Source organism: Erythrolamprus reginae, chromosome 1 (assembly GCF_031021105.1).
Source record: "Erythrolamprus reginae isolate rEryReg1 chromosome 1, rEryReg1.hap1, whole genome shotgun sequence".
Lineage (NCBI taxonomy): Eukaryota > Metazoa > Chordata > Lepidosauria > Squamata > Dipsadidae > Erythrolamprus > Erythrolamprus reginae.
The window spans coordinates 390,297,549-390,310,169 of record NC_091950.1 but is presented as its reverse complement, the minus strand read 5'-3'; the positions used below and the strand labels follow the sequence as shown (position 1 = coordinate 390,310,169).

At 40.3% G+C, this 12,621-nt stretch overlaps 1 protein-coding gene across 1 annotated transcript in view; it reads left to right on the top strand.

The window, feature by feature from the left end:
* The window catches only part of ELP3 (elongator acetyltransferase complex subunit 3), a 150,462-nt gene extending 144,149 nt beyond the window's left edge, over nt 1-6,313 (top strand). The window contains exon 15 of the mRNA XM_070734881.1: nt 5,549-6,313. Coding sequence (XP_070590982.1) covers nt 5,549-5,625 — 77 coding nt within the window. The 3' untranslated portion in view covers nt 5,626-6,313. The remainder of the gene's footprint in view (nt 1-5,548) is intronic.
* Nucleotides 6,314-12,621: the final 6,308 nt, after the last annotated feature.

Sequence of the window (12,621 nt, the reverse complement as noted above, 5' to 3'; positions counted from 1 at the left end):
TACAGTCTGGACTGGAGGACAGAAGGAAAAGGGGGGACATGATCGAAACATTTAAATATATTAAAGGGTTAAATAAGGTCCAGGAGGGAAGTGTTTTTAATAGGAAAGTGAACACAAGAACAAAGGGACACAATCTGAAGTTAGTTGGGGGAAAGATCAAAAGCAACATGAGAAAATATTATTTTACTGAAAGCGTAGTAGATCCTTGGAACAAACTTCCAGCAGACGTGGTAGATAAATCCACAGTAACTGAATTTAAACATGCCTGGGATAAACATATATCCATCCTAAGATAAAATACAGAAAATAGTATAAGGGCAGACTAGATGGACCATAAGGTCTTTTTCTGCCGTCAGACTTCTATGTTTCTATGTTTCTATCTGCTAGAAATACCTTTCTGCATTCCAGATAGGACTAGCATATTTCATGTTTTAATGCAGGCTGATAATTGGTAATTGTTTTGTGAGTGACCAATGATTTAGACAAGGGGATAGAATGGAAACTTGTCAAATTTGCAAATGACACCAAGCTGGCAGGAATAACCAATACTCCAGAAGACAGAATCAAGATACAAATTGGAACACTGGGCTGTATCAGGCAACATGATATTCAGTAGCAAAAACAGTAAAGTTCTACATTTAGGCAAGAAAAATCAAATGCATAGATATAGAAGAGGTGGTGCCTGGCTCAATTGTAGTGACTTTGAGAGCAATTTTAAAGTCCTAGTGGACAATCAGTTAAAAATGAGCCAGCAGTGTAATGCAGCTGCCAAAATAGCCAATGCGGCTCAAGATTATGTGAAGTGTTAGTACCACTTGGTAAAATCATACTTGGAATATTGCATCTGGTTTTGGTTGCCTTAGTATAAAAAAAAATGTTCAGACTCTACAAAGCCTGCAGAGAAGAGTATCAAAGATGTTTAGGGAATTGGTGGCTAAAATATATGAAGAATGGTTCCAGGAATTGTGTATGACTAGTTTAATGATGGATGAGGAATGATATGATAGCAATGTTCCAATATCTAAGGGACTGCCACAAAGAAGAGATTTTCCGAAGCATCTGAAGATGGCACAAGAAGCAACGGATTGAGACTAATCAAGGAGAGAACCAATCTAGGAGAAATTTCTTGACAGAATCAGTGGGATGGTTGCCTCCAGAAGTTGTGGGTCTCCAACACTAGAGGTTTTAAGAAGAGATTGGCAACCCTTTGTATGAAATGGTATAGAGCCATGTTGGCGAATCTATGGTACAACTTGTCATTGCCTTAGTTCAGCTCCAGTGTGCATGTGTGCGCTAGCCAGTTGATTTTCGGCTTGCATGGAGGCTCTGGGAGGATGTTTGGGGCCTCTGGGGGCACTGGAGAGGGCATTTTGCCCCTTCCCAAGCTCTAGGGCAGTGTTTTTCAACTAGTGTGCCATGAGACATGGTCAGGTGTGCCGCGAAGCTCAGAGAGAGAAAGAAAGCAAAAGAGAGAGAAAGAAAGAGAAAAAAAGCAAGAGAGAGAGAGAAAGAAAGCAAAAGAAAGAAAGAGCGAGCGAACGAACGAACGAGAGAGAAAGAGAACAAGAGAGAGAGAAAGAAAGCAAGAGAGAGAGAGAAAGAGAGGAAGGGAAGGAGAGAGAGAGAAAGACATAGAGGAAGGTAGGGAGGGAGAGAGAAAGAGAGCAAAAAAGAGAGGAAGAAAGGAAGAGAAAGAAAGAGAGATGGAGAGAGAAAAAGAAAGAGGAAGGAAGGGAGAGAAAGAGGGAGAGAGAAATAGAGTGAAAGGGAGGAAGAGAGAGAGAGATTTTTTTTGTCCAAACTTTTTTTTAGCCCCTTCCCTTTGCCCCCCTCAATGTGCCCCATGGTTTCGTAAATGTAAAAAATGTGCCACGGCTCAAAAAAGGTTGAAAATCACTGCTCTAGGGAAACCTCTGGAACCTGGGGAGGGTGAAAAACGGGCCTACCGGGCCCACCGGAAGTTGGAAAACGGAGGAGCAGGGGGTTGTGCATGCATGAGCAGGGGCAGTACAGCATAGAGGATTGCACACACATGCACAGGGGTCTGCATGAACATGTTTGGGGGAGCATTGAATTATGGGTGTTGGTGCATGTGAGGAAAAAAAGGTTTGCCATCGCTGGTATAGGGTTTCCTTCTTGGTTGAACTAGAAGACCCCCAAAGCCCTTTCCAACTCTGTCATTTTGTTATTCAGTATTAATAAGCTTATCTGTATTGCCTATTTTATTTCTTATTCCTCAGTATAATATTTCAAGTATCTGATAAAATTGTTCATAATAATAATAATAATAATAATTATTATTATTATTATTATTATTATTATTATTATTATTATTTATTAGATTTGTATGCTGCCTCTCACCGAGGACTCGGAGCAGTTCTTGGTCTACCAAAAGTATTATCACCCCATTTTTTTCTTTATTTGCAACTAGATGTCAACTTTTATTTTATTTTTTATTTTATTACTTAGATTTGTATGCCGCCCCTCTCCGAAGACTCGGGGCGGCTCACAACATGTAGAAACAAATCATAAGCAATCAGACAAATTTAAAATATTTAAATATTTAAAAACCCCATATGCTAACAGACACACACACAGACATACCATGCATAAATTAAATGTGCCCAGGGGGAGATGTTTCAGTTCCCCCATGCCTGACGGCAAAGGTGGGTTTTAAGGAGTTTACGGAAGGTAGGAAGAGTAGGGGCAGTTCTAATCTCCGGGGGGAGTTGGTTCCAAAGCTTTCAAGTTGCCATAAGCAGGAAGGGGGGAGAACTGACAGAGTTGCTACTTGTCCTAACTGAAACTACATTCCACAAATGTCTTTCTTACTGACTGTGTCCTAGGTTATCAGAGTCAGCAGGACGGGTGTGGGATTCTCAGCCCTACAACATGGTTCATTGGAGAATGTGATTTATGATATGCCTAGGGAGAAAGGGGAAGACAGGGTCATGGGGGCATGTAACCTACATGAGTTCAGTTCTGACTGCATCGGAGCAAGGGTGGGTTCTAATTTACCTCACTGCCAGTTTGGTTCCTCCCATGCCGCCCCGAGTCTGCAGAGAGGGGCGGCATACAAATCTAATAAATAAATAATAAATAAATGCCTTGTGGCCATGCCGCGTGGCAAAAAATCCCAAAAAAATCAAAAAGAAATCCAAAACCAAGATGGTGACATTTGTGCAACGCTGGAAACTCAACTTCTGTGCATGCGCAGAAGAAGAAAAAGTGAAAAATTCCCCCCCACCAAAAATCGGATTTTTAAAAAAAAACATGGCTTCCACAGGGGTTCCGTGATGTCATTATGATGTCACCAGCAGTTTGCTACCGGTTCAGGCGAACCAATCCGAACCATGAGGAACCCCCCTTTGCATCAGAGTATTGTCGAAATGTTGCTCCTAATAAGTGACTATATTTCTTTTGAAGCTTGGCTCGTGGCTCATGAGTCTTTCGGAAGTTTCACAGACAGTCAGAACTGAGCTCAAATACGTGCCCCTCTGACCCTGTCTCCCCCTTTCACAATAGACAAATAAGAGATTTTGTACATTGTTCCAGTTTATGGTAGATATGTAGGATAACTACATAAGTTGAAAGGTCAAAAGTATAAGTGATGTGATTCACTGTTCACCTTTCTTATTTTACAAAGTATGTCTTTCAGAACTTATAAATCTTATCTTTTATGCATATTTGATTTAGAATTTCCGTACTTGATCTTCTGGATTGGCAAGAACCTGATGTAAAAAAAAAGAATACGAGTTTCATACATCCCACCCGTTATTCAAAATAATGGAACTTGTAGGCCAGCCATTTTTCAGAAAAATTTATAGCCTGCACGCATCTTATTTCCTTGTTTTCATTCGGCACCTTCAACCCCTCGCTGAATCGCTGATTAAGAACTTCATTTTCCAGCAGCAAAATAGGAGCTACACTAATGGGCTCTCTTTGTCTCCGCAAGATACATTGGAAGAAACCATATGTTCCACATCTGGGAAAAAATGTCTTAGTTCAGTTTAATAATCATAAATGCAAACAAAAAGATTGACTGTCAACAATATTATTATGTAGCAAATGTCACAGAATAGTCATGAACGTTTTAGTTAATTGTGTGGAAAGCGTGACCGCGGAATAAGTAAAAAGCTCTGCAGCTCAATGCTGGAAAGAGGAACTCACACCAACGATATATAATGTGATAACTAAAATCTACCAGGTAGTGGAAATGACTAAATTGACTTACGAACTACAAGATAAGGACATGGAGGACTTTCAGAAAAGCTGGGACAGATGGTATATCTGGGTTGCAAAAAATAAATTAAAATAAAATAAAATAAAATGAAAAGAAATTAGGAACCCCAAATCCAAATTTAGAGACAACAAACTTAACTACCATCAACAAATATTAACAAATTATAGCACCATTATACCATTGAAGAAAAAAGGATATATGATTGATATAACGATAAGGAGGTTATAAGACTGTATTTATGTATTAAATGTATAACAATTGTAAAAAGGAAGATTTTCCTTTGTAAGTTAGACGTAAGCTGCACATAAATCACACTACTCTTCGAGTAGTGCTAATTGTAAATAATGATACCAAATATGTTATATATAAAGCAGAATGCTTTATTTTATTTCTTTTCTTTTTCTCATCTTCTTTTTCTTCTTTTTTTTCATATTTGTTTTATGTGTACATATCGTCACTATGTTGTCTTTTGTTGTGTAATTTTAATGTAAATATTTAATAAAACTTTTTTCAATAATAATAATAATAATAATAATAATAATAATAAAAAGCTCTGCAGCTGAAATGGAGAATTGGTTTGAGGCACAGATTTGCGATCCATCGATAACCATATTTTTATTTTATTTTATTAATTTGTTTTGTCAAGTGCTTATTGGTAGTATACAAAGATTATTATTATTTATTAGATTTGCATGCCGCCCCTCTCCGAAGACTCGGGGCGGCTCACAACAACAAAAACAGTACAAATCCAACAATTAAAAAAGTTTAAAAACCTTAATATAAAAAACAATCATACATTCCCTTGAATAACGTGATAGAAACACATTGAGGAGGAAGGCACTATGCTACCCACTTTTTCCTCTTCATAACATCTCAGCAGATAAAGGACAGGTCATGCTTATCAGTCATTTGAACTTGCATTAGATTTTTTGAAAATTAACAAGGTAAATGAAATTAGCCTGAGGGCTGCAAGGTTTCCCATCTCTGGTATCAATGGAAGAACATGTTGCTCTAAAAGGGGGGGGGGATTCCTCTGTAATGTGGGAACTGGGGATGAATAAGGACCGAAACATGAGAGAAGATGAGCCAAACGTATTTGGTGTCATGTGCAGGTGGTAGCGAAGAAGATGTACAGATGCTACGTGATTTAAAAGGAAACATACATTGCTGCTGACAATAGATGTAATAGGGGTAATTTTGAAATCTGCGTTGTATGAAATGTATCTTTCAGAGAGAGTGGCTATTTGCGTTTTCTTCTCCGTAAATTGCCTTTTGAACATCTTTTTTTGTTTTTTTCCCTTGCAGGTGTGGGTACCAGAGATTACTACAGGAAGATTGGCTATGGACTTGAAGGGCCCTATATGGTGAAAAGACTGGACTGACATTTAGCAAAGAACCCCCGAGGCTTTGCATTTGCACATTAAGGCCAGAGCAGAATGGAGATGCGATGGCCCTACTACAAACAATGTCTGAACTAGCCAAGCAAGGTCCGTTTTAGATCCAAGAGCGGATTCTCTTTCAGTATCACATTCAAATCCATCCAATGAATTTTTGTTGGCTCTTCTATAACAGGGAAAGAAAGAAAAAAGTTGACCATTATTTCATTTCTCTGATTATCATTTATAAATAGGCGACAGCCTGGAAACCTTCAGGGTTTCAAATCTATGGTGTCAAACTCACAGCTCACGAGCGGGATGCGTCATGTGCTGGCCACGCTCACTCCCATTTTAGCAAAGGGGAAAAAAGTTGTGATAAAAACGTGACTGCGAGTTTGACACCCTAAGTCATAAGGTGTTTTGCAACGTAGACTCCTTTATATCAGCTGCAGCTATTTTTAACAGATCGCATTGGGTTGTCTTTTGGTTTAGACTAATGTTAACCGACAATTGCCTCTTGTGCAAGATTAATCTTGCCATTTTAGTATCTGCAATATTAGCCTTCAGTTATTTACTTGATAGTCTCAGAGTATATCTGGCATTACAGATAAAGTTTATACTCCTAGTTGCAGATACACAAGAGAAAAGGCATCATTCCTTCTATAAAATAAAATTGCTCCTGCCAATTAAATACAGGTTTTTGCATTCACTGCTTATGTTAACATTTGTATCCCTCCACTCGAATATCTATACACCAGTGTGGTTAACAAATGTTTAAGACCACAATGCTGCATTAAACCATAGAGTCATTTAAAAAGTATTTAAAATCCAGTGGAGGGGATCATAGAGAAACAGTCTATTGGCCTCTAGGCAAGATGAGCCTAGAAATAAAGGGAAGTGTTTTTAATAGGAAAGTGAACACAAGAACAAGGGGACACAATCTGAAGTTAGTTAGGGGAAAGATCAAAAGCAACATGAGAAAATATTATTTTACTGAAAGAGTAGTAGATGCTTGGAACAAACTTCCAGCAGACGTGGTTGATAAATCCACAGTAACTGAATTTAAACATGCCTGGGATAAACATATATCCATCCTAAGATAAAATACAGAAAATAGTATAAGGGCAGACTAGATGGACCATGAGGTCTTTTTCTGCCGTCAGACTTCTATGTTTCTATGAGTGACCTGCAAGTAATATTAAAAATCTCTTTAGAATCAAGGTGGATTTATCTTAATGAAGAGAAATGGCTGTAAAGTATTCAAAATTCGACTTTGAATCAATAATGTAAAATCACCCAATGTCATATTTTTCACTGCTTTGACTAGGATGCAATTTGTGATGCAATTAGTGGAGCTGGAATTTTGTATCAGGCTACAAATGAAGTAAAATGACTGCATCCCTCCCATTTCATGGCAGGTTTAACCTACACAGTTCTTTAATAAGATTCCGCCTCAAAATATTTGCATGCAGGGTTTGAGTTTAATCCTTGGCAGTAACTCCAATCTGGAGGACACCATTGATATTGCAAGCAACATTTCTATCATCCTGGTGAAGACCAGCTCTGCTGGCATGGATATGTCCTGAGAGAAGCACCTTCCACCATTGCCAAAACTGCTTACCAACTAGAAGTCAGTGGCCAGTGACCTTGCGGGCGTCCAAAACAGAAATGGCAAGACATTATCAACAAAGATATGTAACCTACAGGTCTGAGCCATGGAGATGCAGCTGACTGTGCAAAGTGATGTTCAATAATCCAAAAAACAGACCCTGCATTTGTGCAAATACACTAGGAAGAAGAAGAATTTCTATCCTCTTGTTGTCTTCCAGTTATGATGCAACCATATCTCCCAGAATCAGTGTAGAATATTTGGTTGGGAAGGTCAGTGGACCAAATTCTCAAATTAGATGTGTCCACAGACTGCCATATCTGTGGTTTCCTGGCACTGGAGCAAGCTTTTTCCATGGACTCAAGTATCTCCACTGGGATCCTTCCAGTAACACCAGTAAATTGAACATACAAACATAGAAGATTAACGGCAGAAAAAGACCTCATGGTCCATCTAGTCTGCCCTTATACTATTTGCTGTATTTTATCTTAGGATGGATATATGTTTATCCCAGGCATGTTTAAATTCAGTTACTGTGGATTTACCAACCCCGTCTGCTGGAAATTTGTTCCAAGCATCTACTACTCTTTCAGTAAAATAATATTTCCTCATGTTGCTTCTGATCTTTCCCCCAACTAACCTCAGATTGTGCCCCCTTGTTCTTGTGTTCACTTTCCTTTTATGTTTCTATATTTCTAATTCAATTTATTGAAATTGAAATCCCCACCGTGCTTCTTTCTTCTGCAAAGCTAGCAATTCCATGATTTATTTCTAATTTCTTGACAAAGGAAAAGGCTTTTTCTGAAGCATAATTGATACAGGTCTTTGGCCTGTTTGTCATTGAGGAGGCAGGAGAGTGGAAGGCATCCATCTCCTTTCCCACAAAATGTCAAGGTTGCCATTTGGTTCAAAGCAGTGGAGTGAGGCCATGCGTTTGAGAGAAGGTGAACAAAGACGAGACATTTTCTCACACTTGTTCAGCAGTTCCTTAAAGGGCTCCAATTGTCAACACTGTCACCACAAATGATTTTTGTTTTTCTGGGGTTGGGGAAAGAAAGGAAAGGAGACAATACAAAGCTCAACTGTGGTGTCAAGAAAAGAAGAATAAACCTGGCCATGGAGTCACCAGGAGTCAAGCTGGATTCAAGGGAAGTTTGAAGGTGAAGGGACCATCTCAGTCAAAGCCTGGAACAACATTTTGGTGAAGAGCCTCCATGCCGGAAACCGGAATACCAGGTGGCCATGTGTGCATTGGGAAGATGACCTTCCAGTTTCTGGCACATGCATGCACACTGGCCGCCTGGTATTCTGGTTTCCGGTGTGCGTGTATGTGCGAAGACCAGCTGGCTGGTGCGCATGCACGCATCAGAAACCAGAAGTTCATCTTCCGTTGCGCACATGTGCACCCGGCGGCTGCTCTTCCAATTTCCAGCACTTCCACATGTGTGAAGACCAGTTGGTCGGGGCAACAGAACACGGAAGAGCAACAGGTGACGCCTCGCGTGCCTGGAGAGATGGCTCCACATGCCACTTCCAGCTGAATGATGCCTGTTTATCCTCTCTGTGCTTATGGAACAGGACAGAATCCCTTAAGAGTAAGACAGAATTTTGCAACATTTAAGATCTATGGATTTCAACTTCCAGTTATGCTGGCTGGGGAATTCTGGAAGTTGAAATCTACAGATCCCCAAGGTTGGGAAACACTGCCTTAAGATGAAGTATCCAAAGGAGAACTGAAATCCTGATCCTGTGCCTAAACAAAGTGAAAATCCCCAAGTTCCCTTATTTAAGTTTTCATTTGTGGCCATTCTGCAAAGTGGTGAGCATACAGTTACATTTCTTATCAACCAGATAAAAGAATCACATACACAGTGATACCTCGTCTTACAAACCCCTCGTCATACAAACTTTTCGAGATACAAACCCTGGGTTTAAGATTTTTTTGCCTCTTCTTCCAAACTATTTTTACCTTACAAACCCAAGCCGTCGCCACTGGGATGCCCCGCCTCCAAACTTCTGTTGCCAGCAAAGCGCCCGTTTTTGCGCTGCTGGGATTCCCCTGAGGCTCCCCTCCATGGGATACACCACCTGTGGACTTCTGTGTTTTTGCGATGCTGCAGGGGAATCCCAGCAGCGCAAAAACGGGCGCTTCGCTGGCAACGGAAGTCCGGAGGTGGGGTTTCCCAGCAAGGGGAGCTTCAGCGAAATCACAGCATCACAAAAACACGGAAGTCCAGAGGTGGGGTTTCGAGGACTTCCGTGTTTTTGCAATGCTGCAATTTTGCTGAGGCTCTCCTCACTGGGAAACCCCATCTCTGGACTTCCGTTGCCAACGAAGCACCTTTTTTTGCACTGCTGGAATTCCCCTGCTGGGATTCCCCTGCACCATCACAAAAACACAGAAGTCCGGAGGTGGGGTTTCCCAGGGAAACGGGTGCTTCGGCTGGCAAAAGGGGGGAATTTGGGGCTTGCACGCATTAATCGCTTTTCCATTGATTCCTATCGGAAACATTGTTTTGTCTTACAAACTTTTCACCTTACAAACCTCGTCCTGGAACCAATTAAGTTCGTAAGACAAGGTATCACTGTATTTGAAACTCTGTGAGCAAAGGTTGTTGAATAAACGTTGCAGTGGTGAGAGGGAAGATCTTTGCATTTGACCAATTTGCATTTGATAAAATGCCAATATAGATACAGATTTTTCTCTTATGAGTAGCCAAAATCACAGTGAATTATGAAAAATGAACAATCATGCAAACGCTTTAAAAGTCCACAAATTGTACTGGATGGAGTTTGGGCTTTCTTAAATCCAGCCCAAGATGTCATTCTTGAGCTTTAAAGCACAACAAAAATATTATAAACCTTTTCTACAAGGTGTATTTACCTACAGAATGATTTTACCTAGTAAGGATTTAAAGAATTGCCATGACTACATGCAAATCCTGAAATTCTCATAATCCTACTTCAAACTGCTGATTGCAGTGGCAAAAGCAAACAATTAATGCCTTTCTGTTCCCAGCTATCCATAAAACAAGCCCAGTAAGAAGCAGAGGCTTCAGCAGGACCCACAAAGGGTGGAGAAAATTAAAGCATGCCTGGACCAGCCAAATAGCTCTCAACTTTTCAAAATCCCAGCAATGACTAGTCGTCTACATTCAGCCTTGGAGCAAGGCACAGGGCACCTGCTTGTGTAATTTAAAGCGCCACCTGCCAGGTTTCATAAAAAGCTGCAACAAAAAGTGTTTTCTTCTAGCTGTGTATGATTTGCCTCACAGAGCTGAGAATGAAACAATTCCTGATTGGCTACTTATTCCAATTTCTGCTCTTTTTTTGTGTCTGTGCTAAGCAGGGTAGTTTATAACATAGAGCAGTGATGGCAAACCTATGACACAAGAAGCATGCGGAGCCATATCTGAGGGCACACAAGGTCTTGTCCTATGTTAGATCCAACATGCTTTGGGGACATTTGTGCCATCCCCAGGGCTCAGGAAAGCTTCCTGAACCCTGGTGACAGCAAAGAACGGCTTACGGGCCAACCGGAAGTTCATTTCCAAACTTCCGGTTTGCCATTTGAGCCGTTTTCACCATTCCCTGGTTTCAGGAGGCTTTCCTGAACGCTAGAGATGTCGAAAACCATCCCAATGGGCCTAACAGAAGTCCAAAGGCTTTACTGAGGCCTGCAAAAAACTGCTTACGGGCCAACCGGAAGTTCATTTCCAAACTTCCGGTTTGCCATTTCAGCCGTTTTCACCATTCCCTGGTTTCAGGAGGCTTTCCTGAACGCTAGAGATGTCGAAAACCAGCCCAATGGGCCTACCAGAAGTCCAAAGGCTTTACTGAGGCCTGCACGCATGCGCTGGGGGGGAATGCAATGGATTGTGCACATGAGTGGGGACAGGGTGGGGGGTTGTGCGCATGCACAAGGGGAATGACATTGCATTATGGCTTTGAGCATGCACATGTGCTATTGCATGCATGCTGCCTTTTGGCACCCAAGCCAAAAGTGAGTGCTATCACTGACATAGGGTCAAAATAAGGACCTTTCAACCTGAACCTTAATTTTAAAAAGAAATGCAGATGAAAGGTTTGGAACTGAGTGAGCAGCGTAGAGCAAGAAATGTTAAGCTTTGGCCTGCAAAAAGATGGATAGACTAGATCCCAAGGTTATTTATTACATTGATTCTATTGAGGGCTTACATTGTGGTTTCAGTTCTTATCCCAAAATTAATTGTCCATAGCAATCAGAAAGGATTCTCAATACTGAGAAAAGAAAATAAGGGATCCTGAAGTCACAGAATATACACACCCTACATTAGAGAGACCCACAGCTTAGTGTGGAGCTTCGTAGATTCAGACAATTGGAATCTGCCTAATCTCAAGGTCTCAATCCACCCAGGGATTGTTTTCCCATTCAAAATGGAAAAATAAAAGTGCCATTGAGGTCATTAACACTCAAGACGAGAGAGACTTATTTCAGCACGTTCCAAGCAATGCTGGCTGATGGATCCTGGGACTTGAAGTCCCCACATTTTAAAGTAGAATCGAAAGAGTTATCGAAGGATGGTCATCTTGATTATGAGCTCTCAGGCAACAGAGGGTAACATTATTCAATTAAATTCATTGTCAGGCTGAGAAAGCAAAAAAATAATACTCCTGAATATTTTCCAAGGCCTTGCTGAGTTGTAGACTCTGGAAGTATGACGCAGCAATATTTAAAGTCAGAGGTACTTAAAGCCAAGCCTCAACTATTGTTCCCTTGCTTTTTATTTGGCAGTAAACTTTCTGAATAATAGCCTGTTTTCCATTATCACCACCACTATTTTTATCTTTTATTATCACAGGAGTACATTTTAACTGAATCCTTGAGTATCACAATATGGGTACCTCATAATGAAAACAAATTATTGGTATTTCCAAAACCAGTTGTTATTCCTACCACCCGTCTCTCTTTTTATAACATCATCAGATCTGGAGCGACGTATTCTTTTCTGCATTTTACTGCTTTATATATTTTTCTGGTCTCCTCCAATTACACATCTTGACTACGTTGTGATTTTTGTTGTGACATTGGATAAATTCATTTTTCTATTTTACTGCAAAAAGGAAAAACAAATGTCAGGGAGAAATCCAGCCCCATTTGTTTCAGTCGATTTTCAGCGTATCTCAAGACAGGTAAAAACTGCCCTGAAAAAAACTACTCTTTTCGCAGCACATCACTTGGTAGATTAAGAACTCACACTGTATATTCAATGCTGGTATGTACAGGAAATTGAACATGTTGCCGTCAAAACTCAGGTCAGAAGCAGGACAGAAATGCAATAATGCCCCAGTTAATCTTTCCTAGTAATTTTTATTTTATTTATTTATTTATTTATTTTATTTATTTTATTTAT